Below are 27,977 nucleotides of genomic sequence, written 5' to 3' on the forward strand. Positions count from 1 at the left end.
TTTATGAACGGCATTACTATGGCAAGACAGCATAGATAACCCTGTACTGGTCTGCAGGTCCTGAACACTGCACTGTCTGGTTCCCAAATTCCAGCTCTAGAAAAGCAGCTCCACTCGTTCTCCAAGCAAATCTTAGGAGCAAACAAGTCCACATAAGGCCCTTGTCTCTGGTGTAACTAAAATGAAGGAAAATGGACTATTGAAAGGGACCCTCTACTTTTTTAGACAAGACAAATGATGGGAGGGAGGAAAGCACTATGTTTTAAAAGGACTTAAGTCTTCTAGGTTTCTGTTGGCCTCTCATGCTCTTCCTGTTTGGAGAGTAAGATCTAACCACTTGAGTTACATAAGAGGTTTCGTAAAAATCAATCAGTCTTTCTCTAAGAGACTTGGCCACTGATACTACATCCACCGCAAAGGAGAATACCTAAACCATGAATGTATCCTGCATTGGCACCATCGTTAAGAATAGGCTTGGAAACAGGACTTGATGCCACTTCCTTCTTTGTCCTTCATCTAATAAATAGGCCTCTTTGTGTCTGTGTTAGTCAGTCAGTGTCCCACTTGTGGCGACCCCATGGAGTCCACCAGGTTTCTTTGCCCATGGGATTCTCCAGGCAAGAACCTAACCCTAACCCAATATTGTAAAGTAATTAGCCCCCAACTAAAATAAATAAATATATTAAAAAAAAAAAAAGAAAGAATACTGGAGTGGGTTGCCATTCCCTCCAGGGGATCTTCCCAACCCAGGCATTGAAGCCAGGTTTCCTGCATTGCAGATAGTTTCTTTACTGTCTGAGCCACCAGGGAAGCTCAAATAGGCCTCTTTTCCTTTACTTTAACCACCTAGGTTATGCATACTACATGTGAGCAGAACAGATTGGGCGAATTAAGAAAAATATTTTCTGTAACTCTGTTCTTAAGGTTCATTCAGAACCATCCAGAACAGGAACATAAATTTATCTTTGTCCTTTGAAACACAGGGTCAAGAGGGAGTGCAGGTCCCTACGGAGTGTGGAACAAAACCACTTTAACAGTGGTTTAACTGGACTGCCTCTAAACTTCTATATACTAGAGGACTAATCATTCACATGGTTTAATCCACTGTCAGTCTGGCTCTCAGTTGCAGCCAGGTAATTCTGGTTGTTTCCTAGACCTCTGTAATAGGAAACCTCATATGAGATACATGGCATTAGAGTCTAATGTTGAGGCCAAACTGATTTCCTGTTTATTATTTACAGGCAGAGGTGCTCTGCTTGAGAAATACCAATCCATTAAAGTCACATTTTCAGACATTTACTTTAAATATCTCGCATATAATACATGGATTTAGATAAGTGCTAATGATACAAAAACTTTAAATGTTCTTACCTAAAACTTACTGAAAGGTTTTGTCCAAAGAATTCTTATCTATACACAAGTATAAGTGTGGGAGAGAGATTCCTGGTTACCATGAAATCTGTATGCTATTTCTAAAGGATTCTGACTTGTCTTTATGTACTTTTTAAATCTTTTATTTATTATTTTTTTGGCCACGTTATGCAGCTTGTGGGATCTTAGTTTTCTAATCAGGGACAGAACCCTGGCCCCCAGCATTGCAAGCATGGAGTCCTAACCACTGGATCGCTAGGGAATTGTCCTGACTTATCTTTAAAATAAAATACTTCACTTAAAATATTTCAAAAAATTCTTAATAACTGGCAACATCTACATGTTTTAATGTTCTGAATACTTACAAAGAACATTATTACAGTTACAGAATAACTTTTTTACCAGACACAGATTGTATTTCTGATTTTTCTGTTAAAATTTATTACTTTTTAGAAGCTTTTTTTAAACGCTAACTTTAAAAAGTGAAGTTTCTCCCTCAGAAATAAAAATCTGAACAATTGCTGAACTTTTAATACATACTTCTATAGGACTTCAAAAGCAAATCATAATTCAAACCAATACCTTCAGAAGAGAACTTAAAAACTCAGTTTAATTTCAAAGGTTTTCATAAGGTAGAGAATGCAGGCCATGTTTTATATTTAATAAACACAACTGCTGTATAATAAATACAAAATAAAAAGACAGTGATGACACTATCATCAAGGGTGAAACAGTATATTAACTTTAATCTAAAAGGCTGCTTCCTGTATCTGTACTGGTGTTAGCTGAGTATTCTCTATTGATTTTATTTACAGAAGGGATCTCTGTAGTCAAATTTGTCTCACTTTCATGCCCCCACATGGGAAGTTGTAGGTGAATATCTGTAGGAATACAATTTATTGTCTGCTCCTCCACTCAGAAGTAACTGCATAAAGGGAGAGGGAAAAAAAAAACAGAAGTAAATACAATTATTTCATATGATAGCTAAACCTAATTAAACTATCAGTAGATATTCTGATTACAGAAAGAATTACAGATGAGCAATTAACTTGCATTGACAGTTAATACTGAGATGGGCCAATTGCATCAAATTTCACTACTATAGCATACACACACACACATATATATACACAATATATAAAAACTTTAAAAGCGATATTTTAATTTGGTTGAGGCATAATATACTATCATACTTTCTATGAAGCATTTGCTAAGGAATGTAATAAAATTAAAAGTTTGAAGGGTAATATAGTTTTACCTATTTAAGAAAATTAAGTTTGTAAAGAACAGCACATGAATTGTTTATAGGTAAGTGGATATTACAGATTTTTCAAATAGCCCTAGGACCTGTATTTCAAAAGAGTTCTTAGGCAATAAAATAACTAAATTGTAATTCTTTAAGTACATTTTATAATATAGCCATATTATGTAATATTTTTCTAAGTAGGAAATATTTTGACCCAATTAGTCTGAAGCAGCAAGTTTATAGACTTAAAAATTTTATTAAAAATACTCGAGAAAAAAAACTGCTTCAAAATATTCAAATTTTTCTACTCCTAATATTAAAGGATAATTATTTCTTCTTTAAATGATGAGGTTTTATGAATATTAACTTAGAATACAGAATTATAAATATCAGATACATTGAAACTAATAACTATGTGAACACAAACAACAAATTTATTCTAATAATATAGTTTCCTCTCTATCAAATAACTGATAAATTCTTACCCCTGAGTCTGTCCAGTCTACAGTCAGAACTTTGTCTTCATGAGCAGCCAGATCATAGAGAGGAGCCTTACAACTAAAGATGAAAATATTAACGCGTTATATGCATTTCACAGTATTAAACAAATATATGTGCATAATCACACTCTTCTGAAAATTTTAGTTTGCCATCCTTGTCCCAATAACCACTTAATCTTAAAATTCTGAGTATTTTCTTGACTATCTCTCCCTGTATCATTAACAGATTATGGGTTTTGTTACTGCTTCTCCATTCTACTTGTAGAAATATGTAAATAAATTATATATACATTCTCTTGAAGGCCCTTTGCATATATTATTGTAGCCCTAACTAAAGAAAGGAATTTTTAAATTTTTATCTTTAAAAAGTATATATTTTTATTTCATTTCTTATTAACATAATTTCTAATTTGATCAGTTTCATTCATTTAGGCCACTTGCCTTCTAATTCTGTGTCACATTTATATTAAGGCTCAGGATTCTGTTTTGCTATTTTATGTAACGAGGTGAGAAAGATGGATTTCATAAACTTGTGTATTTTTTTGGCAAAAGATAAACTATCACAAATTCATTCAGAATGCAAAAGATAACATATTGAGAAAATTCCTTTGATCCTGGCCTTCTTTTTTGATATCAATTATGTATCATTTCAGGGCATATGACTAAGAACATTTTTTTCACCCTTCTGCTTTTGGATAGTCATTTCAGTGTTCATTTTCTTTGTATTCAACAGGCAATTGATATACTTCTTTTATTAATCATAAACAGGAATTACCTTCTGGTATCCCACAGCTTAACCATGTTATCTAAAGAACCAGAAACGAGCTGCTGTTCATGGGTAGGAGACCACTTTACTGATGTGACCCAGCCTGTATGTGAAGTTAGGGACAGCGACACCAAAGAACCATCTGAACAAAACATAACAGATAATGATTATTAAATTTTAGAAAAGAGAAGTAGGCCGAACACCCCCCCCCATCTGTAGAAAATTATCTTTCATACACAGCTCTAGTGAGAAGAGAAATTGATGTTATTCACCCATGTTTTCCTCTGGAGATTTACATAACTCACCTTTAGTTCGGGGATCCCACAGTCTGATATGCCTATCTGTACTTCCAGATGCTAAACGTTTACAAAGTGGAGAATAGGAGATACAATTGAACACTTTATTTCCTGTCTGGGAAGGGGAAAAAAAAGGAAAGAACGTGTAACCAGAGTAGGCTAAAAGTAATCATCTCCTAGAAGTTTACCACTTAAAAGCTCAAAGTTAAAATAAGTAATTTTTTTTAAAAAAAAGCTCAATCAGAGAAGCACTGAATTTGTAAGTCTTACCAAAGTTGACTTTAGACTGCCAGACTCAACATCCCATACTTTAATTGTGTGGTCCCAAGATGCACTGCAGATTTCTTCAGCATCTGACCACAGAACTGAGGAAATTGCTTCCTTGTGGCCAGAGAGGGTCACAATGGGAGTCTAGAAATGAAGACACCCAAAAGGGAAAGCATTTTCAGTTCAGAGTAATCAAAACAATAATAGTAGTTATTACTTCTGAAACCCAAATGCCAGATATTTTGTCAGGTGCTTTAGCTCTCATATCCTGCCCTAGTTCATCTTTACAGCAATCCTCTAAGAGACACTTCAGTTGAGAATGATAACTTGTCCAAGGTCACGCTGCTTAAAGATGGCAGATTTGAGATTGAACCCAAATATTACTCCAAAATTTGTAATCTTTCCTCAAGATTCTGTTGCTACCCCATCCGCTCTACTTTTCATTTTGAGGAATATTAATATTGACACTAAATTTTCCCAGTTGACAAACATGTCACACATAGAAGCTAGGAGAAAAAGCCCTGGGGGCAGAAAGATGTAGGTTTGAGTTAATGTGCTGCCATTTTCTACATGACTCTTCCAGGTTAATTTCAATAAGTTATTCTCACCACCTCATTTCTTCAGCATCCAATCTTTAAATAATGTCCCTGGTTCATTTATTAAAACTCCAAAATCTCTAACGTCCCTCTCAAGTTAAAATCCTCAAACTAGGTATGGTATCTGTATTAAACACAAGAAAAATGTAAAAGAAAGAGGGAAAGAGCTCTGAAATAAGGGATAGTCAATCTACTGTTTTAACTCTGTTACATTTAACTTCCTTACATCTTAAGGGAATTACACCAGATTAGACATCAGCAAAGTTTCTTGATAAAGGGCCAGAAAGAAAAAATATTTAGCCTTTCCAGGCCACATACAATCTCTTTTGCATATTCCTCTTTGTTTTTAAAGCCTGTTAAAAACGTAAAAATCACTCAGCTCTCTATAGCACAAAAATAGGCCTGAGTGAGATCTCCTGTTGGGCTGTTATTTGCCACCTCCTGAACCAAATGATCCCTAAGATCTCTTTTCCAGCTCTAAAATTTTCCTGAAAGTAGTAAAGGAACCTGATAGAGAAGTGAGGAACAGAACAGCTTCTGTTGTGACCCAAAACAAAAGTAAGGTAATATAGAGATAATCAGAGGTTCCAAGATAGGAAATGACATGTAAAATGATGGGTAGACTTAAATGAATAAGCAATTCCATTCCTAGGTATGGAATTGGAATTGAAAAATGAAGACTTTTCAAGAAAAATGAAAACTTAGGTTCATACAAAAAACTGTCCACAAATGTTCCTTGCAGTTTTATTCATAACTGTCAAACCAGAAACAACCCAAATATCCTTCAACTGGTGAATGATTAAACTAACTGTTGTACAATATATCCATACAATAGAATGCTACTCAGAATTTGAAAGGAACAAACCATGATATGGGGGCGTCCCTGGTGGCTCAGACGGTAAAGAATCTGCCTGCAATGTGGGAGACTTGGGTTCGATCCCTCGGTTGGGAAGATCTGGAGGAGGGCATGGCAACCCGCTCCAGTATTCTTGCCTAGCGAAGCCCTATGGACAGAGTAGCCTGGCGAGCTACAGTCCATGGGGTTGCAAAGAGTCGGACACGACTGAGCCAGGAGGCACAGCACAAACCATGATATATCCAATAACTTGGATAAATCTTTGTTTTTCCCCTCAAATATATTATGATATGTGGGGAAAAAAAAAACCTTGATGCAAAAGGCTACATACTATGTGATCCTACTTATATGATATTCTAGAAAAATTCTAGGAATGAAGATCAGATAGTAGTTATTAGAGTATATAAACAGAGAGAAAAGGTTGACTATAAATGGGCAACATGAGTTTTAGGGGATGGCAAACTGTTCCATATCTTGAATATGTATTAGTTACATATATATGTATTTATCAAAACTCAAAAGCTATACACCAGAAAGAGTGAATTTTCTTGTTTTTGTTGTTTAGTCACTAAGTTGTATCTGACTCTGCGAACCCATGGACTGTAGCCACCAGGCTCCTCCATCTACAGGATTTCTCAGGCAAGAATACTGAAATGGATTGCCATTTTCTTCACCAGGGGATCTTCCTGACCCAGGGACTGAACTTGTGTCTCCTGCATTGGCAGGCAGATTCTTTACTGCTGAGCCACCAAGGATGTAAATTTTTTTAAAAAGAGGTAGAAAAGTCAACTTTGGCACTGTTAACTGCAAACAAACTTCAGTAGCATGAAAGTGAAAGTGACTCAGTTGTGTCCGACTCTTTGCAACCCCGTGGTCTATACAGTCCATGGAATTTCTCCAGGCCAGAATACTGGAGTGGGTAGCCTTTCCCTTCTCCAGGGGATCTTCCCAACCCAGGGACTGAGCCCAGGTCTATTATTATTATTCTACTATTCAGTGGAATAATACTGGAGAAAAGCAATTTTGAGAGAAAATGTGGAAAAAACCTTATCATATGTTAATGTATTAATATGAAACAATACATGTTTCACATTAATATGAAACAAATGACCATTAAATGAACTTATTTGTGTTAAGAGAAGTCAAATACTAGAAAGAGATCTAGAGAGAAGATAACTATTTTTGAAATTTGTCTTATTTTAGTCTTCATAACCCAACTTTTCCTATTATTTCTGATTTTCACTTCAAACAGCTCTTCTACTTTTTCTCTGCATTCACAATTTGGCTAACTGGTACAAGAGTCCTAGCTTTTTGGCCTCTCTTAGCTTTTGACATGCCTTCTTCACTAAGCTTAATCATTTTCAGCTTTTGATTTAAAATGTGAGACATGAGACACTGCCTTTCCCTTCAACACCTAGAGTCTACTGTGGGGTTTTTAACTGGCCTGATTTTAATATTGTTGAATCTCAGGAATAGGGAGGACCAAGGAGGGAGACAGAAATGGGGGAGCGGCTTGTCGGTGGAGCAGTCAGGACATACACATTTACTGATTAAGTTCACTGTCTTACAGAGGCATGGTTCATGGCACCCCAAAGCAATTAGAATGATAACGTCAAAGACCACTGATGAGGACTTCCCTGGTGATGCAGTGCATAGGAATCTGCCTGCCAATGCAGGAGACGTGGGTTTGATCTCTAGTCCAGGAAGATTCCACATGTTGCAGAGCAACTAAGCCCGTGCACCACAACTACTGAGCCTGCGTGCTGCAACTGCTGAAGCCTGTTCACCTAGAGCCTGTGCTCCACAACAGGAGAAGCCCCCGCAGGCACAAGGAAGAGTAGCCCTCTGCTCGTCACAACTAGAGAAAGCCTGCGCAGCAAGAAAGACCCTGGGTAACCATAAATAAATAAGTAAAATTCTATATAAAAAAAGATCACAGATCACAATAAGAATACAATAATAATTTAAAAGTCTGAGGATTTCTCATGGTGGTCCAGTGGTGAGGACAGGAAAGCCTGGCATGCTGCAGTCCACGAGGTCGCAAAGAGTCAGGCATGACTGAGCGACTGAACAACAACCAGTGGTTAAGATGCTGCGCTTCCAATGCAGGGGTTGGAGATTGGATCCCTGGTCAGGGAACTAGGATCTCACATGCTGCTCGGTGCAGCCAAACAATAAATACATTAATTTTTTTTAAAATGTCTGAGATATTGTGAGATTTATTGATATCAAAGTGTGACACAGACATGAAGTGAATGAATGCTGTTGGAAATATACCAACAAACCTGCTTGATATATAATTGCCACAAAGCTTCCATTTATAAAAAACACATTATCTGCAAAGTGCAATAAAATGAGGTATACCCATATATATGAAGTATAAAACTAGATGAAACTAAGTGATAAATCAGAAGAGTGATCACTTTCAGGAGGCTACTGATTTCAAGGGAGCCTAGAGAGTCTTCTAGGAGGTGTTGGTAATTCTCGATGTTTTGCTTTGGATAGTGATTACTTGAGTATACACAACTAAAAAGTCATTGAGCTGCATACTTCACTATATGTATGCCAACCCTTAATAAAAGATTAAAAATAGGTGAAGAAAATCAATTTTGTATAGTTTATTTCAACCTAAATAAAATGTGAATTTTGTTTAAAAAAAAAAAATTAAAAACAGCTACCTTATGAGTAAAGAATTTTGATAATACAAGAAGTCTTTTTCTATTCAAGATATATTCTTTACTTTAAAGGTTCATCAGGTATATGCATCAATAAACTGCCACTGGCACATTATCCAATTGATAAGGCATTTATAGTTTTAATTTGTCCTATGAGAAAAATGATAAGAAAGCTGAGTTGCCAATCATTCCACTTGCAATTCAGCAGTCTGTGTTTAAATGTATAAATTGTAAATCACTACTTCTAATTGAAAACAGTAAGTGCTACTGTTTATTGCAGTTTACCTGAGTTTGATGAATCATTTGTGATCACACTTTATTCCTGATTTTCAACAACTTTATCAGCTATCTTTTTATTGGTGACTAAGAATTAAGGTGCAAATGTGTACCTAATTCACTGCATATCCATTAAAGCTGTGAGATAATGAAGAAAAAATATGATTTCCTACATCTGCTTCAGTATTGTTCCTCTCATTAAGTATATTAATTCAGGTCAGATCATAATAAATATCCTTCTAAAGGAACAGAGCAAATAAAAATATGAATGAATTTTCTGAGTGTAATTTAATTGGATATACTAGTGAAATGACAGAATCAAAACTTCAAAAACTCTTGATTTCTAGTGATTTAGGAGATGTATTAGAATTACATCTTCAATGTATGAAACATTAATATTATTACTACTTCTTAAATTGAAGTATAGTTGATTTACAATGTTTGTTAGTTTCTAGTATATAACAAAGTGATTCAGTTACATATTCTTTTTCAGATTCTTTTCCATTATAGTTTATAACAAGACATTGAATATAGTTTCCTGTCCTATACAGTTAAGACCTTGTTGTTTACTTATTGTATATATAGAAGTCGGTATCGGCTAATCCTCAACTCCTAACTTGTCCCCTCCAACCACCACCTTTTCCCTTTTGGTAACCATAATTTTTTTTTTTAAGTCTGTGAAACATTATCATTAAACAGGTAATGAGATACTTAACTTTGTGCAAGCTCTAACAATTAAAAGATCTTACTTTAAAATTCACCATGCTGCTGCTGCTGCTAAGTCGCTTCATTCGTGTCTGACTCTGTGCGACCCCATAGACAGCAGCCCACCAGGCTCCCCCATCCCTGGGATTCTCCAGGCAAGAATACTGGAGTGGGTTGCCATTTCCTTCTCCAATGCATGAAAGTGAAAAGTGAAAGTGAAGTCGCTCAGTTGTATCTGACCCTTAGTGACCCCATGGACTGCAGCCTACCAGGCTCCTCTGTCCATAGGATTTTCCAGGCAAGAGTACTGGAGTGGGTTGCCATTTCCTTCTCCGAAAATTCACCATGAGATCAAATAAAATAGCTAAATAACCTACCAATCTGTAAGCCTAACTTTTTGTTGTTGTTTAGTTGCCAAGTCGTGTCCAACTCTTTACAACCCCATTGACTACAGCATGGCAGGTCTCCCTGTCCCTCACCATCTCCCGGAGCTTGCCCAAGTTCATGTCCATTGAATCTGTAATGCCATCCAGCTATCTCATTCTCTGTTGCCCTCTTCTCCTTCTGCCTTCAATTTTTCCTAGCATCAGGGTTTTTTCCAATGAGTTGGCTCTTCACATCAGGTGGCCAAAGTACTGGAGTTTCAACTTTGGCATCGGTCCCTCCAATGAGTATTCAGGGTTGATTTAAGATTGACTGATTTGATCTCCTTGCTGTCCAAGGGACTCTCAAGAGTCTTCTCCAGGACCACAGTTTGAAAGCATCAATTCTTCAACCTTCCTTATGGTCCAGGTCTCATGTTCGTATATGACTACTGGAAAGACCATAGCCTTGACTATATGGACCCTATTGGCAAAGTGATATCTTTGCTTTTTAACACACTGTCTACGTTTGTCATAGCTTTCCTGCCAAGAAGCAACCATCTTCTGATTTCATGGCTACAGGCACCATTTGCAGTGATTTTAGAGCTCAAGAAGAGGAAATCTGTCACTGCTTCCACATTTTCCCCTTCTGTTTGCCATGAACTGATGGGACTGGATGCCATGATCTCAGTTTTTTAATACTGAGTTTTAAGCTGGCTTTTTCAGTCTCTTCCTTCACCCTCATCAACAGGCTCTTTAGTTTCTCTTTGCTTTATGCCATTAGAGTGGTATCATCTGCATATCTGAGGTTGTTGATATTTCTCCCAGTAATCTTGATTCCAGCTTGTAACTCATCCAGCCCGGCATTTCACACGATGTGCTCTGCATGTAAGTTAAATAAACAGGGTGACGATAAAGTTTTGTTGTACTCCTTTCTCAATCCCGAACCAGTCATTTATTCCATACAAGAATCTGTTACTTCTTGACCTGCATACAGGTTTCTCAGGAGACAGGTAAGATGGTCTGTTCCCATCTCTTTAAGAATTTTCCACAGTTTATTGTGATCCACACTGTCAGAGGCTTTAGTGTAGTCTATAAAACAGAGGTAGATATTTTTCTGGAATTCCCTTGCCTTTTGATCCAGCAAATGTTGGCAATTTGATCTCTGAGGTTCCTCTGCCTTTTCTAAACCCAGCTTGAACATCTGGAAGCTCTCAGTTTACGTACTGCTGAAGCCTAGCTTGAAGGATTTTGAGTATAACCTTACTAGCATGGGAGATGAGTGCAATTTTATAATAGTTTGAACATTCTTTAGTATTGCCCTTCTTGGGAATTGGGATGAGGATTGACCTATTCCAGTCCTGTGGCCACTGCTGCGTTTTCCAAATTTCCTGACATACTGAGTGCAGCACTTTTATAGTATCATCTTTTAGGATTTTAAATAGCTGCTGGAATTCCATCACTTGCACTAGCTTTATTGGCAGCAGTGCTTCCTAAGGCCCACTTGACTTCACACTCTAGAATATCTGGCTCTAGGTGAGTGACCACACCATCGTGGTTATCAGGGTTATTAAGATCTTTTTGTACAGTTCTTCTGTGTATTCTTGTCATCTCTTGATCCCTTGTGCTTCTATTAGGTCTTTACCATTTCTGTCCTTTATTGTGCCCATGCCCATCTTCGGATGAAATGTTACTTTGATATTTCCAGTTTTCTTGAAGAGATCTCTAATCGTTCCCCTTCTGTTGTTTTCCTCTATTTCTTTGCACTGTTCATTGAAAAAGGCCTTCTTGTCTCTGCTGTTCTCTGGAACTCTGCATTTAGTTGGATGTACCTTTCTCTTTCTCCTTTGCTTTTTTGCTTCTCTTCTTTCCTCTGCTATACACAACCACTTTGCCTTCTTACATTTCTTTTTCTTTGGGATGGTTTTGTTTGCTGCCTCCTGTACAATATTACGAACTTCTGTCCACAGTTCTTCAGGCACTCTGTTTACAAGATCTGATCCCCTGAATAAAGCGATGAGGCATGCTGTGCAGGGCCACCCAAGACAGACAGGTCATACTGGAGAGATGTGACAAAATGTGATCCACTGAAGGAGGGAATGGCAAACCACTCCTGTATACTTGCCGTGAGAACCCTATGAACAGTATAAAAAGCCTAGCTTAATGCCATTATATTCAGTGACTCAAAATACAGCAGTTTCATAATAAAAATTTATTAATCTACCGAAAGAAAGTCTAATTATGGTTGAAGCACCAAGACAAAAGGAAACTAAATACAGTAAAGTACCGTCAGTTCTCACAAATACTTACCCTTGTTAGTCCCAACTGCTCTGTTTTCTGTTTCTTTCTTGGTCGATTTGTGGATTCTTCCAATTCATCTTCTTCATCTGTAGGAACTATATCATAGAGAAGTAGATATGATAAGTTTAAAGCTTAAGGTAAATATTAATTACAAACAACCTCAAAGGATTCTTTTATTTCTGGGTATATACTTTACGTTATCTCAACTGGTTAGGAATGAATATTTTTCTTTATTTTGGTTAATGGAAAATCATATCTATGGGTTACCAATCTTCCAAAAGGAGAAAGCAAAAAATAAAGTACATTAAAATCCTATAACCTAACCAGTTTGGTATCTTATAAAGAGTATCATTATGGATATTCATCAGTTTACCAGATCTATGAAAAGTTGCTTACTACTTTAGTTGTAGGAGACTTTTGACAAAAGTGCATTTATATTATAAAGGGAATGACATGGTAAATAAACACGTTAAAAGGACATACATTCCAGCTATCTTTATTTTTTTGACTATTTCACTTTTATTTTTAATACATTTAAAAAAATTATATATCTATGTATTTTTGGCTATGCTGGGTCTTCATTGCTGCATGGGCTTTTCTCTAGTTGCAGCTCCTGGGCGCTAGAGCACAGGCTCAATAGTTGTGATGCAAGAGCTTAGTTGCTCTGAAGCATGTGGAATCTTCCCAGATCAGGGATCGAACCCATGTGTCTCCTGCACTGGCAGGCGGATTCTTTACCACTGAGCCACCTGGGGAGACTTATTTCACTTTTCTCTATCAATAAGTTAAAAGTGTTTCATAGATAGTTATGTTTTTATTAAAAAAACAAAAAACTTTGTTATCCACCATTTGGCTAGGTAGCAAACCCAGATAAACAAACCATAGAGTTTAATGTTTTGTAACTGTTTATAAATGCCATGTGCTTTTCCCAAAATGACTATAAGCATCTTAAGGGTAACAACTATTCATATATATGTCATCTACCCAGCACTATCAAAAAGTATTTCACAAAAGGAAAAATTCCTCCATAAACGTTCTGCCTCAAAACTGCTTGCTTTAATGAATTTTGGGGAAAAAATTAACTAAAATGAGTTTGTATTTCCTGCCATATTACACATAATTATTTAAAACTGTTTAGGCTTTTCTTGATTATCTTCCCCTCCCCAACTCTACTTTGTGAACTGAATTTAGGGTGGTGATGGCAGTTTAGTCTCCAAGTCATGTCTGACTCTTGCGACCCCATGGACTGCAGCCTACCAGGGCTCCTCCATTCATGTACTACTATTCTTTAAAACATATGTGGGTTTTTCCCCTTCTTTTCTTCTAGAAGTGTCTTTTTACTATTATCAAGGAACCTTCCTCTATGAGTCCCCCTTTCTCCTCTAATTGTTCCTTCTAATCTATGTTTTCAAAGTAAGATAGTTCAGTAAAATTGTATTAAAAAAATTATTTAAAGTAAGCCACCTTAACTAAGAAATTTCTCTAATACTAAAGTATCAATATGACTCAGAAGGTTAGTTATTTCCAGGTTTCTGAATAAGGGAACTCTAAGAACTAAGGCAGTTAAATCCCACTGCACCAGACGTGTAACTGATACTTGCAGGGATTTAGTGACACTGCCCAATAAATAAAGGAGTGGTGGGGCAGAAAGACAGAAATTACTAATTTTTCTCTCTACTATAGTACTTTGTTTTGGGCTTCCCAGGTGGCAATAGTGGTAAAGAATCCACCTGCCAATGCAGGTGACGTAAGAGACTTGGGTTTGATCCCTGGGTCAGGAAGAGACCCTGCAGGAGGGCATGACAACCCACTCCAGTATTCTTGCCTGGAAAATCCCATTTGGATTCTGGTGGGCTACAGTCCATGGGATGCAAAGAGTTGGACACAACAAGCAACTAAGCATGCATATAGTACTTTGTGACCCAAAAAGCCATGGTCCAATTTTTATGGCAAATTATGGGCTAAAAAGTCTTTTTTTTACATTGTAATTCTTAAAACACCACTAATAAGTGAAAGTAGAAGAAATATTTCATTTACCTGTAGACCAAATCTTTAGCATCTTATCCCAGGAGCCACTGCAAAACTAAAAAAATATATATGAAGGGAAAAATAGGATGAAATATAATCCATCATATTATCTGCCTTTTTTTTTCCCCTGCTATTTAACTTGAAACCTTTACTTTGCCATGAAATCCTTACTCCTATGGCATCATCTTTCTGCTTGTGTTCCTAGTCTCTGGGAAGTTGTACCCTCAATCTCACAGTAGTTTAAAGAACTACCATTCTTATGGGGCCTGTACCCCACGGTTGCTTAGATCAGGGTGAGCAACTGACCTATGCTGTGCCAATAAGTCTTTTCCTCCTTCACAGCCTTTTTTGGGAAAACTTGTGTTCCAGAGAGTTGAAGTTACTCGTTTCCCAGAGACAGACAGTACAGGGTGTAAAACCTGGGAATACTGAAGGCTAGGTTTTATTGCCATGTAGGGAAAGCCAGTTTGAGGAGAGAAAATGAAGCCAATATGGGGAGACAAGAGAGGGAGGAGGTGTGCCACATGCAAGCCTCTACTCCACTGGTTCCAAAACAATCATCACCCTGCTCATGATGTGATTCATCACTCCTTCCTTGGATCTTTTAAGCTAAAAAATTTCAGGATGAGTTTCTGTCTCTTATAACCAAGAGACAGGGAACAGTTAATTCACTTAAAATTGGACTCAACAACATGTAAACCTTCATTATGGCTCAGAATGAATACACATCAATCTTTGAATGCAGAAATGTCCTCTATTATGCTAACTGGCAAAGAACGATTGAAGAAACAGTCTTAAATCTAGAATACTTCATTGTGGTTTGGAGAATTTTCAGATGAACAGTTTATAACCCCTCTTAAGTAAAAACTGCATTGCCCTCATGGTTGGTTTTAACTTTGGTTTAACTTTTAATCATTCTGTCATGATAAAGAATAGATCGGCAATAATTGTAAAACAACCTCGATTAACGCCACCTTCGGTGCATGCCAAGTCTTAGGTGATCAGCTGGACATTTTCAACTGATGACAGCACTATCAGTAGTTGAAGGACTGAAAATGGGAATCGCTGTGAATTAGGGAGGTTACACAAAGAAATTACTTGTTTACCTGAGTTCTTAAAATTTCGGCAGTTTATATAAAATTCCAAACCAAAGATACCTAGAGTGAGGGAATGACTCTTGATATGTCTTATTATATGAGTATTTATTTCTGGTTTGAAATCATATTCTTCAGCTGTTATAAAAGTAGGCCGATCACAGTGACTTTATGTAGAAAAGAACTGACTCGCACAAGAATCTCAAATTCTAACTGAACACAGTACTACTAACACAGTAACTACTTACTTTGGTTCCTGTGCTGTCCACAGCTATGGAATCCACACTGCCAGCATGACCCCTGCAGGAGTGCAGAGCTTTCACCTTGTTCCTTTCTACATTCCACTCCCATAAGAGAATAGTCTGATCCATAGAGGCACTCAGCAGTAGGCAAGACAAATTGTCTTAAGAAAGGAGAACACAAGAAACAAATTAGTACAAAAATTTTAGTGTTCTGAAACTAAAGAACTAAGTTGTTTGTGGTTGTTGAGAAATATGTTAAAAAGGTAAAAGACCTCATATAGCCATCTTTGAAAAAAAGCTAGCTTATGGTAAAAAGGGAAGATTCTTCAAAAATACTATAGGGACTTCCTTGCTGGTCCAGTGTGTTAAAACCCTGAAGTTCCATTGCAGGGGGTGCAGGTTTGATCCCTGGTCAGGGAACTAAGATCCTGCATGCCATGTGGTACAGGCAAAAAAAAAACAACTATAAAAAAGATATGCATTTAACACACTCACTATTAACTTAAAAATGTATATTATGAGACATAATTTTAGGATTCACTTCTACTGATTCATTAAAAAATATCTTTTCTTAAACACTGGGTATTTGAAAGTCCCCATAATAACTAAGGCAAGAGACATTTCCTATCCTGTCCCAACTCTGCCCCAGCATTGAAAATGGCTTATTTCCAATTCCCTATCTAGGATTCCTCTCAGTTTAGGCAGAGTCCTAACCTTTTTTCACCCAGGCCACATCTTTTACAACATCTGTATGTCCCACAATTGTCATTATTGATTTTCCTTCCAAGGACCAGATCCGAGAAGTCTTATCATAAGAACCAGTCAAGATCCTATGAGGAGAAAAAAAAAAAATCCTATGAAATACAAAAAGCACCTTTTTCAAACCCTGAAATCAATTTTATTTCTAAAGCAATGATAAAGTAAACCTTGAAGATTATATTTTCTAACTCTTCTTTAATATAAAGATTAAGACTTCAAAACACACTAGAATAAATCAGAAGATGTTACATTTGGCTTTTCCTCACCTCCTAAAAATAAAAATATAATCGACAAGCCTTAGATTTCATTTTTACTATTGGTGTAAAATACTACCACTCCCAGGGAAGCTAAGCAAATTATTTGAAAAGCCTAATAGTCCTTTGTGTTTAACCAGTGAAAACCATTAAATAGAAAACCCATAGAACCATTTAAAGTAAAAAGTAAAAGCAATAAAAACATAACTATGTAATAACTCCGGGGAGACATTCATTGAATGCAAACTCCTACTATGATCCATTCTTGATATGTTTTTCTGCAAGTAAGGCCAGTAGGGTTTTGCTCTAAACCATTCACACCTTCTGATTCCAATCTGCTCTTTTCAGCCCTAAAATAGCATGACCTGCATCTTCATGGAGATCTGTGGCTAGAAAAGGTTTTTTTCCCCCTCTATGAAACAAACTGTATTCTTAGTCTTAAAAGCAACATAATCAAATAAATGCCTTAAGAGACACAACCTATTCGGAAGATAAATGTCACTATGACATCTTGAGACAGAAAAGAAAACCTATTAATAGGTATGTTTCTTCTTGACCATACTAAATTTAAAGGCCTTTGGCATGGTGACGAGATATATATGTGTATATATATATATATATATATATATATATATATATCAATTACTTTCACAAAGAACAGAAAAATATTCACATATTACATTTAAAATAGATACAAGAACATTCATCTGGCAATACCATTCCTCTGTCCCTTCGATCGCACTGATCCAGTCATCATGGAACATGCATTGTTCCGGCTGAGGGGCAGTGTACTTCTCCACGTACTCTAGTTCCACAACTTCTTCCTAATCACAGAGAAAAAGCAGAAATCCATCAGGTGGTGCAGTTTTTAAATAGTACATTATGAAAATAAATGAGCCCCAGTTTAATTTATCTCCTTCATATAATTTCTCTTCCAAATCCAAAAATTTTGGAGCCATATAGAAAGTGAAAAACTTTATTTGACCTAACAGTATGCTAAGAGTAATATTAAGAAATATTAATGATCTTGGAAAACTTATGCTTAAAGTGGGAAAAAAGAACATAAGAAAGTATAAAGTCATAAAAGCATACAATTTAATGGATACAGAACTCTTTAAGATGATGGAAAAATTCTGGAAATGGACAGTGGTGATGGTTGCATAGCACTGGGAATGTACTTAATGAATTGTACACTTAAAAATGGTTAAAAGATAAATTTTATGTATGTGTTACTATAGTTTCAAAAATTTCCCCCTTAATTATAAAAGCAATTATAAATTATATTTTAAATTATAAAAGCAATAATAAGGTAAGTTTGACAATTAGAGGAAGAGGGCAATCACTAAAAATTACATAAACCCAACCCACAAGCTTATATATTTGTACAATCATTTTATACACCTTTACTAGTAGTAGTAAACATATTTGCTTGATATGTTTCTTGATAACTTCACAAACATGAAGTTATCTTTCCATATTCATTTATCTGCATTCTTTGAATAATTTTCTTCTCTTAGAAGAAAAGAGGGGATTTAAAAATTGAACATACAGAAACCGAGGTTCAAATTTTTAGGAAAAATAATAATCAAAAGGCTCTTGGTTGCGGTAGATTCAGGTTGATTCTCCTACATTATCTGGTAATACCTTCAGTAAAATAGAGCAGGTAAACATTTGAACTTACTGATGAGATGTTTTCCAGTTCCATGTGTTTGAACAAGGGCATTCGCAAAAACTGGCCCTTGATGAGGAAATCAAACTCCACATGTTTGTGGAACTCTACAGAAAATATGTAATAAAATTATCAGTATTAGGACCTGAAGTGGTATCGGCAGACATAAATAAGAGACCCCAAAACAAACAGGTACCTATTATCCCAGTGTGGCCTCCACGTTTCCCTAGACTTTCCCCATGGCACAACAAGACCATGTATTCCAGTATATTATGTGATTTTAAAGAACAGAAATACTTTGCTCTGTTGGTATTAATATTTTTACTGTGGATAGTATAACCATTTTGAGTAAAGCAAACCTTTGTATTCTATGAAAAATCCAAAAATACACAAACGTAGAAATAAGATAATGAATCCTCATTTGCATCTTTTGCCAACTCATGGACAATCACCTATACGCCTCCCCCTACTCTCCTGCTGGCTTATTTAAAATCAAAACTCAGAAATGATATAATTTCATCTATAAATGCTTCAGTATGTATCTCTAAAATATAAAGACTTTTAAAAAGTCACAGTGTTAAGAATTTTAAATTATTTCTCTTAATATCACAAAGCCAGACAATGTTCGTATTTCCTTGTTTTTGAACTGTCTTTTTACAATGAGTTTTTAGAATCAGCATCCAAAATCCTCACATTATATCTGATTAATATCTTTAACAGTTCTCCATCTTTCTTTTCTTCTGCCTTTTATTTACTGAAGAAACTGGGTATAATACTCACATTTTGGCTTTGGTTGTTTATATCTCCAAGATATCCCTTACCATGTTCCTCTACCACCTACATACAACCTGTACATTAGGCAGACCTAAATGCCTGATTAGACTTTGGGTTTAGTGTTGGCAAAATATTTACACACAGTATTATATCCTATTGTATCACATTAGGAAGCACATGGGGGCTTCCCAGGTGGTGCCGGTGGTATAGAACCTGCTTGCCAACGCAGGAGACATAACAGACATGGGTTTGATCCCTGGGTTGGGAAGATCCCTTGGAGGAGGGCATGGCAACCCACTCCAGTATTCTTGTCTGGAGAATCCCATGGACAAAGGAGTATGGCAGTCTAAGTCCATAGGGTCACAAAGAGTCAGACACGACTGAAGCATCTTTGCACACACGCATGAAGCACGCTACCTCACTGTGTCTCTTTTTATGATATTAAATTATCTCTGAGTTCAGATGATGTCAGTCTGTTCCCATCCATCACAATGTTCTTTGTTAGCCTTTTACCTAATAAATGGCTTTAGTCGCTACTGATGATAAATTCTTAAATCCATCACTTCATTTGGAGTTACAAATGCTAAAAATTCTTCATTATATCTGATTTATTAGCTATACTCTTTCTTAAAGAATTCCCTGTCTCTCTGTCTTGTTACTTTTAAAAAATCTGCATCACAGCATTAGAGAACGAACTTATGCTTACCAGGGGGAAGGGATAGTTAGGGACTTTGGGATGGACGTGTACACACTGCTATGTTTAAAATGGGATAACCAAGAAGGAAATACTGTATAGCACATGGAACTCTGCTCAATGTTACCTGGCAGTCTGGATGGGAGGGGAGTTTGTAGGAGAATGGATACATGTATATGTGCAACTGAGTCTCTTCTCGGTTCCCCTAAAACTATCACAACATTGTTAATTGGCTATAGCCCACTATAAAATAAAGTTTTTTAAAAAAAATCTGAATCATTTGCAGCTTCAACTCAAAAGCAATGACTTATTTATAAGATTTATACTAAAAGATAAATGAATGTTCATCTACAATTTAGAAAACTATGCAAATATTTGCTTGCGTGCTCAGTTGTGTCCAACTTTTACTTGGGTAACAACAAAGAACCATGTACTAGTATTGCAAAGCGTCTATTGCAAGAAAATAATTCTTATTCTAGTTCGAAAGAGTTTTTCAGCAAGTAGGATATATGACATCTTTGAAATGTAGAAAACTATGCATCCGAGTCTCTATATTATATCCATGATGAAAATGATAGGAAATGCTATACGAATCTCTGTATCAAGAGCTTTTACCCTAAAAATCTTTATGCCTAAATCTCAACCATCTTCTCTCGTATTGCCTTAAAAGCAGATTAAACTGAATTTTTTCCCTAAAAACTTATTTCAAAGCATTTTTCAAAGTATCACGTAGGAGGGAAATTATATGTTATAATTTATAAATTTTACCATTATAAAATGCATGCAGTATTATAGAATAATGCCCAAAGGGCTATAAATAACAATGTGACGTACTTTAGTTAGTCATTTTGCCCTCTCCTAACTTTTCATGGTATATACCTACCATTTTTGGCCTCCAGCAATTTATTGATGATGTTACTAAGGTCAGCAATTTCAGAAGCTGCAGGTATGGAGAAGGGAACATCATCTACCGCATATCTACAAAAAGGAAATGATACATCAAATCAAGTCTACAAATATTTTAACAAATGTACATTTATTCATTCAACAAACATTTACTGGGTATCTAATACATGCCAGACATTTTGCTATATGGGGTTAGCAAAAAATGATTTAACCTGTGGTCTCTGTACTTAAAAAGGGTTTACATCTGGTAAACAAATACAAGGAAAACTGTGTAAGAACAATGTCATAAGTAATACATAAGATGAGAGAACAAGGAAGCAGTAGGGTATTTCAACCAGAGAAAAGGAGGATGAGACAGCAGAGTCTGAAAGGATGCGTAAAAAAAAAAACACTCTTACACTACACCTAGAAAAGTGAGTTTTCCCTGGGTCACATGAGGGAAGACAGAAAGAAGGGGTACAAAAAAGCAGCATACACACATAAAAAAGCTAAGTTATTAAACTGCCCAACCAACCTATTCCAAAGTGTTATTTTACTCTAGACAGTGACCAAGTATAAGGCTAAAGAGATATGCACGGAGTGGCTTGGATGCTGTGTGCAATACTTTTGACTTCTTTCCTTAGGCAATGAGGAACCACTGTCTAAATCAAATAACATCATCAAAATTTTGTTTAGTTAGATCTCTTTTGGGCAGCACTGCAGTGACTAGATTAGAGGCACCCACAACAGGAGGCAGATCAGAAACTCTTTCAAGAGGGAATGGGAGAAAATTCTTGCAAATCACATATCTGACAAGGAACATGCATCTGGAACATATAAAGAACATTTATAACTCAATAATAAAGACAACCCTATTTTTAAAATGGGCAAAGGATCAAAATAGATATTTCTCCAGAGAAGACATAAAAATGACCAACAGGCACATGAAAAGTTGTTGAGCACTGTTAGTCATCAAGGAAATGCAAATCAAACCACAAGGAGTTATCACTTCATACCCACCAGGATGTTTACAATAAGAAAGACAGATATTAAGTGTTAGTGAGTAAATGGAGAAATTAAACACTTCTTCATTGCTGACAGGAATGTAAAATGGTACAATTGCTTTGGAAAAATCTGGCAGTTCCTCAAAAAACTAAACATGGAATTATCACTTGACTCAGCAACTCCATTCCTAAGTACATACCCAAGAGAAATAAACACATATGTTCACACAAAAACTTGTGCACAAATAGTTCACATTACCACTATTCTTAATAGCCCCAATAGGTGGCAACAACCTAAAAGTCCATCAACGGAACAATGAAAACAAAACGTGGTACACCTACACCATGGAGTATTATTCAGCAGTAAAAATGAATGAAGTATAACATGGACAAACCTTGAAAAACACCATACTAAGTGAAAGAAGCCAGTCACAAAGGACCACATACTATATCATTCCATTTATATGAAATGTTAGAGACAAAAATTAAGTTAGTGACTGCCCTGGGCTGGGGTATTTGGAAGTTTTTGGAAGGGGTGGGGAAAAGGGTAACAGCAAAAGAGTGATGAAAAATGTTCTAAAATTTTCTGTGGTGATGATTGCACAATTCTACAAATATACTCAAAATTAGTGAATTGAACACTTCAAATGTGTGACATCTATGATACGTGAATTACATCTTAATAAAGTTGTTACAAAAACCAAAACCAAAAAAGTCTCCATAAGGTCTGAATTACCGCTTTATTTGTACGGAATGTAAAAGAGGTTTAGGTAGAACTTACAGGGCTCATCAAGTCTATAATAAATCTCTTTCTGCAGCAAAGGGAGTGAGGGGAAGAGGCTTCAAATCTTGTTAAAATGTAGATTCTAAATCAGTAGATCTGAGGTAGAGTCTGAGATTGCCCTTTTGCTAACCAGCTCCCAAGTGATGCTGGCCTTCAAACTATACTTTTTTGACTAGTAAGGCTATGGTTACATATTTATAAAGTCGAAAAAAGTAAGCACTTATTTAGGTTCTCCAAAAGGTAACAAAACGTAGAAATGGGAAGTTTTGGTTTACTGTTTTGGTCAGTAAGATGGGGGTTGGGGGGAAGAGAAGCATAATTCACATACTTATATATGAACATACATGCATAGGTAAATTATATGCATCAGTTCAGTTCAGTTGCTCAGTCGTGTCCGACTCTTGGCGACCCCATGGACTGCAGCATGCCAGGCCTCCCTGTCCACCACTAATTCCTGGAGTTTTACTCAAACTCCTGTCCATCCCATCGGTGATGCCATCCAACCATCTCATCTTCTGTCGTCCCCTTCTCCTCCTGCCTTCAATCTTTCCCACCATCAGGGTCTTCAAATGAGTCAGCTCTTCCCATCAGGTGGCCAAAGTATTGGAGTTTCAGCTTCAGCATCAGTCCTTCCAATGAATATTCAGGACTGATCTCCTTTAGGATGGCCTGGTTGGATCTCCTTGCAGTCCAAGGGACTCTCAAGAGTCTTCTCCAACACCACAGTTCAAAAGCATCAATTCTTTGGTGCTCAGCTTTCTTTATAGTCCGACTCTCACATCCATATATGACTACTGGAAAAATCTTAGCCCTGACTTAGCAGACCTTTGTTGACAAAGTAATGTCTCTGCTTTTTAATATGCTGTCTAGGTTGATCATAACTTTTCTTCCAAGGAGTAAGTGTCTTTTAATTTCACGGCTGCCACCATCTGCAGTGATTTTCGAGCCCCCAAAAATAAAGTCTGCCATTGTTTCCACTGTTTTCCCATTTATTTGCCATGAAGTGATGGCAAATTTTAGAAAACTAAGATCACGGCATCTGGTCCCATCACATCATGGCAAATTATATGCATATACGTGAATAAATCTACTTTCCTCCTTCATTTTACTGATCAGAACATATTATATGAAAGGGAGAAGAAAGAAGTTTAATTTCTAGATTTTGTTAACTTTTTGGAAAATCTAAATATATAAACAAACACATATGCACACATTTGGCATTTATCCATTTATCGCAGCAATTTAAATGCAGTTGCTCTAGTATTTATTAAAACTTCGTGTGAATCAACAATAATCTCCATAAACCTTTTATTAGAAAAAATACAGCAGTCATGCTATTGCATCACCATATTCCTTTAGAGCTATTTAGACTATATATACTCATCTGTATTGATAATACAATTCATATATGCTGTATGTAACAGTACAAGAGGTGGGAGTATGATTTATCAGGTCAATTCATAAAACTACAAAGATTCAAAAATGTAACCTTAACTGATGTGGGAGTTTTTAGTTTTTAGCTGACGATAAAGGACAGAAAAGGTATGGACATAACAGAAGCAGACGGTATTAAGAAGAGGTGGCAAGAATACACAGAAAACTGTACAAAAAAGATCTTCACGACCCAGATAATCACGATGGTGTGATCACTCACCTAGAGCCAGACATCTTGGAATGTGAAGTCAAGAGGGCCTTAGAAAGCATCACTACGAACAAAGCTAGTGGAGGTGATGGAATTCCAGTTGAGCTACTTCATATCCTGAAAGATGATGCTGTGAAAGTGCTGCACTCGATATGCCAGGAAATTTTGAAAACTCAGCAGTGGCCACAGGACTGGAAAAGGTCAGTTTTCGTTCCAATCCCAAAGAAAGGCAATGCCAAAGAATGCTCAAACTACCGCACAATTGCACTCATTTCACATGCTAGTAAAGTAATGCTCAAAATTCTCCAAGCCAGGCTTCAGCAATACGTGAACCATGAACTTCCAGAAGTTCAAGCTGGTTTTAGAAATAGCAGAGGAACCAGAGATCAAATTGCCAACATCTGCTGGATCATCGAAAAAGCAAGAGAGTTCCAGAAAAACATCAATTTCTGCTTTATTGACTATGCCAAAGCCTTTGTGTGGATCACAATAAACTGTGGAAAATTCTGAAAGAGATGGGAATACCAGACCATCTGACCTGTCTCTTGAGAAACCTGTATGCAGGTCAGGAAGCAACAGTTAGAACTGGACATGGAACAACAGACTGGTTCCAAATAGGAAAAGGAGTACGTCAAGGCTGTATATCGTCACCCTGCTTATTTAACTTATATGCAGAGTACATCATGAGAAACGCTGGGCTGGAAGAAATACAAGCTGGAATCAAGATTGTCAGGAGAAATATCGATAACCTCAGATATGCAGATGACACCACCCTTATGGCAGAAAGTGAAGAAGAACTAAAGAGCCTCTTGATGACAGTGAAAGAGGAGAGTGAAAAAGTTGGCTTAAAGCTCAACGTTCAGAAAACTAACATCATGGCATCTGGTGCCATCATTCATGGGAAATAGATGGGGAAACAGTGGAAACAGTGGTTGACGTTATTTTTCTGGGCTCCAAAATCACTGCAGATGGTGATTGCAGCCATGAAATTAAAAGACGCTTACTCTTTGGAAGGAAGGTTATGGCCAACCTAGATAGCGTATTTAAAAGCAGAGACATTACTTTGCCAACAAAAGTCCGTCTAGTCAAGGCTACAGTTTTTCCAGTGGTCATGTATCGATGTGAGAGTTGGACGGTGAAGAAAGCTGAGCGCCGAAGAATTGATGCTTTTGAACTGTGGTGTTGGAGAAGACTCTTGAGAGTCCCTTGGACTGCAAGGAGATCCAATCAATCCATCCTAAAGGAGATCAATCCTGGGTGTTCATTGGAAGGACAGATGTTGAAGCTGAAACTCCAATACTTTGGCCTCATGCGAAGAGTTGACTCATTGGAAAAGACCCTAATGCTGGGTAGGACTGGGGGCAGGCGGAGAAGGGGACGACAGAAGATGAGATGGTTGGATGGCATCACCAACTCGATGGACATGGGTTTGGATAGACTCCAGGAGTTAGTTGGTGATGGACAGAGAGGCCTGGCGTGCTGCAATTCATGGGGTCGCAAAGAGTCGGACATGACTGAGCGACTGAACTGAACTCAATTTGTTAATACAGCGTATATTTATTATTTACCATCAGTACCAGAAAAACTAGACAAACATTTGTTGACTCAATCAATCCAATTAGCATAAGGTAGTCTCTACCATCAGGAGACTTACAATATAGCTGGAGACTAGGCAAACACAAAGAAAAATTAATAGTGTAATATATGCCACAAAGCAGAATATAATTAGGTTTCAAATGATTGCTATGTATCTGGGGACCATTTGTAAAATTGGTAAAATGTTCATATACATATACGTATACACATACAGGTGTATACACACAAACATATATAACATGCATACGTATATGTGTAGATATATGTATATAAATACCCAAAATTATAACTGAATTGATTTCACACTCTTATCAAAAATCAGTTCTACCAACTCCTTATTGGGAGCTCCACCTTCCAGCCTGGTTTAGAAAAACATCACCTACTTAAGAAAATGAAGTTCATGTTTTCAGACACCACCACTAGCCGCCAGCCTCTAACGATTTGGTCCGTTTTTCACTGTTCAGTTGCATAATGCACTTCATTCAGGAAGCAAACCTAAAACCCTTCAGGTCTCTCTACCCTTAAAATTCTACTCATATACAGCCTGAGATGCTAGGCAGGAACGATGGGTGATCTTGAGAAGTCCTCGCAAGGTACCGCACAAAACGCGCTCAAGCGACGAATCCAGTCAAAAACGGAACAAATAAATTGACGGCAAAGACAACCAGGGATGCACAAGGTCACAAGGAAGAGGTCCTACGAACGAATTCCGGGGGCCCGGGGAGGGGGGAGAGGAGGGAGTGAGGAAGGGAGAGAAAGGGAGTACGCTCACTTACTTCTTGTTGTCAGTGAAGAAGCGTGTCTGGAGCTGAGCCATGGTGTACCTAGAGAAACGTATGGGTAACAGACAATCAGCACTCTGGTCTTTCAGGACTACAAAAACAGGGATCTCAAAATGAGGCTGCACGTGTCGGAGAAAAGATGCAGTCGATCCCAGGGCTTCCGCTTTCTTTCCCCGGGCCTCAGCCAGAAGGCACCACGAGGCTGCCCTTCCTCAAGATCCAGCCCATAAACATCAACTACCTATTCCTAGAGTAGGAATCGTCGATTATTGAGGCATAGTTTTAAAGGCGACGCATCTCTTCAATTTTTTTTGTATTTTTAAAAATATATATATTTAAGCTTGCGATCGATTATGGAGATAGAGGCCCGTTTCAAACCGGCTTCTCTCGGTTTGAAATGTTAACAGGCTATCCTTAGTCGCGATAATTCAAACACAGCTCCTAGGTACTACAACTCCCAGAAAGCAGCGCTTCTCAGATGATGTAGCCACTGGGAATTGTAGTCTTTTCTACCACGCGGCCCTCAGGCTATCTTCTTTGCATTAAACCTTCCCGACTCCAGGCAACGACCTATTATAGTTCCTCGGCCTTCAGCTTTAATTTGCTAAAGGCTTTCCGGGTTTAATTTCTCAAGCATACTCCCAATCAAGACTCTTAATCTACCGAGATTTCTCTAGGGCTCTAGCTACTAGCCTCAGGCTTTAGATCCAGGTGAGAGGCGGGGATACGAAAAAAAAAGGACCAATCAGAAAGCAAACACGCGACGGCGGCTGATTAGGATCTTTTCTAAAGCGGCTGCGCTGCGCGCTCCCGAAGGGCCGCGCCTGCGCACTCTACTGGTCTCCATGGCGGGGCCTCGGAACCAAGACGAGGTTGAGTAGACTCGTTTTGAATTTTCTCCCCTTTGCTCCAGCACTTTGTGGACTTCCCTTCTCGCCCTCTAGGGCGCTCTGCGGCGGCGGGACTAGGGAAGTCGGAGGTTTGGCAGAGCTGTCTACGCCGGCGGGCGAGACGCTACCTCCCAACCCGCCCCCCCCCCTTTCTGCTGCCTCCTCCTCCTGTCACCTCCTGACCCGCCGGGTCCCTGAGCAACCGCCAGCCCCCGCCCCCGGGCGCCGCGGGCCTCAGTGGCGCCTTCCGGGCCCCGCCTCGGGCCGTGTTCGAGACCCCATCTGAAGAGGCTTATTGCCCCCCTCCCCGCCCCCGCCCGGACGGGGGCCCCGGGCCCGGGACGGGCAGGCTGGAGGACGTCCAAGTTAGCTGTCGTGAGGAGGGCTACCGAGCCCGACGACGCACTGGCGCGGAGGAGGAGGACTGGACCCCTGGGCGGGAGCGCCCACTGTGTGGTCCTTTGCGCCGCCCCGCTTTTCAGGATTCTTTCTTCTCTTAATGAGACCCTTTATACCTTCCTTAGGCTTCCCTGGTCGCTCAGAGGGTAAAGCGTCTACCTGCAGTGTGGGAGACCCAGGTTCAGTCCCTGGGTTGGGAAGATCTCCTGCAGAAGGAAATGGCAACCCACTCCAGTACGCTTGCCTGGAAAATTCCATGGACGG

The 27,977-nt window shown here is 38.0% G+C and overlaps 2 protein-coding genes and 1 long non-coding RNA gene across 53 annotated transcripts in view; 2 read left to right on the top strand and 1 right to left on the bottom strand.

Moving 5' to 3' along the window:
- Positions 1-1,950: 1,950 nt before the first annotated feature.
- WDR12 (WD repeat domain 12) lies at positions 1,951-27,949 on the bottom strand. 6 transcript variants are annotated; one of them, XM_081582010.1, is made up of 14 exons: positions 27,873-27,949; positions 26,419-26,466; positions 20,615-20,709; positions 18,276-18,370; positions 17,312-17,418; positions 16,296-16,411; positions 15,588-15,742; positions 14,255-14,300; positions 12,227-12,312; positions 4,450-4,590; positions 4,189-4,294; positions 3,893-4,025; positions 3,103-3,175; positions 1,951-2,296 (listed from the first exon to the last, which is right to left on the bottom strand). In XM_081582010.1, the coding sequence occupies exons 2-14, from the start codon at positions 26,457-26,459 to the stop codon at positions 2,219-2,221; spliced, it is 1,272 nt and encodes a 423-aa protein (XP_081438136.1). In that variant the 5' UTR covers positions 26,460-26,466; positions 27,873-27,949; the 3' UTR covers positions 1,951-2,218. The 6 variants fall into 6 exon arrangements, with proteins under 6 accessions (XP_081438136.1, XP_081438140.1, XP_081438135.1 ...); XM_081582014.1 differs by having other exon boundaries at positions 27,830-27,949; XM_081582009.1 differs by lacking the exon at positions 27,873-27,949 and adding an exon at positions 27,490-27,528.
- On the top strand, positions 5,632-8,097 carry LOC145542672 (uncharacterized). Its single transcript, XR_014080061.1, has 2 exons — positions 5,632-6,537; positions 7,469-8,097. It is a non-coding gene; the product is annotated as an uncharacterized LOC145542672 (long non-coding RNA).
- The window catches only part of CARF (calcium responsive transcription factor), a 66,612-nt gene continuing 65,873 nt past the window's right edge, over positions 27,239-27,977 (top strand). For all 46 annotated transcript variants that reach the window (XR_014080041.1, XR_014080039.1, XR_014080042.1 and 43 more), the window contains exon 1: positions 27,239-27,296. The gene's annotated coding sequence lies outside the window, so the exon portion shown is untranslated. The remainder of the gene's footprint in view (positions 27,297-27,977) is intronic.

This window comes from Giraffa tippelskirchi, chromosome 3 (genome assembly GCF_054371585.1).
Source record: "Giraffa tippelskirchi isolate mGirTip1 chromosome 3, T2T-mGirTip1v1.2.pri, whole genome shotgun sequence".
Taxonomy (NCBI): Eukaryota; Metazoa; Chordata; class Mammalia; order Artiodactyla; family Giraffidae; genus Giraffa; species Giraffa tippelskirchi.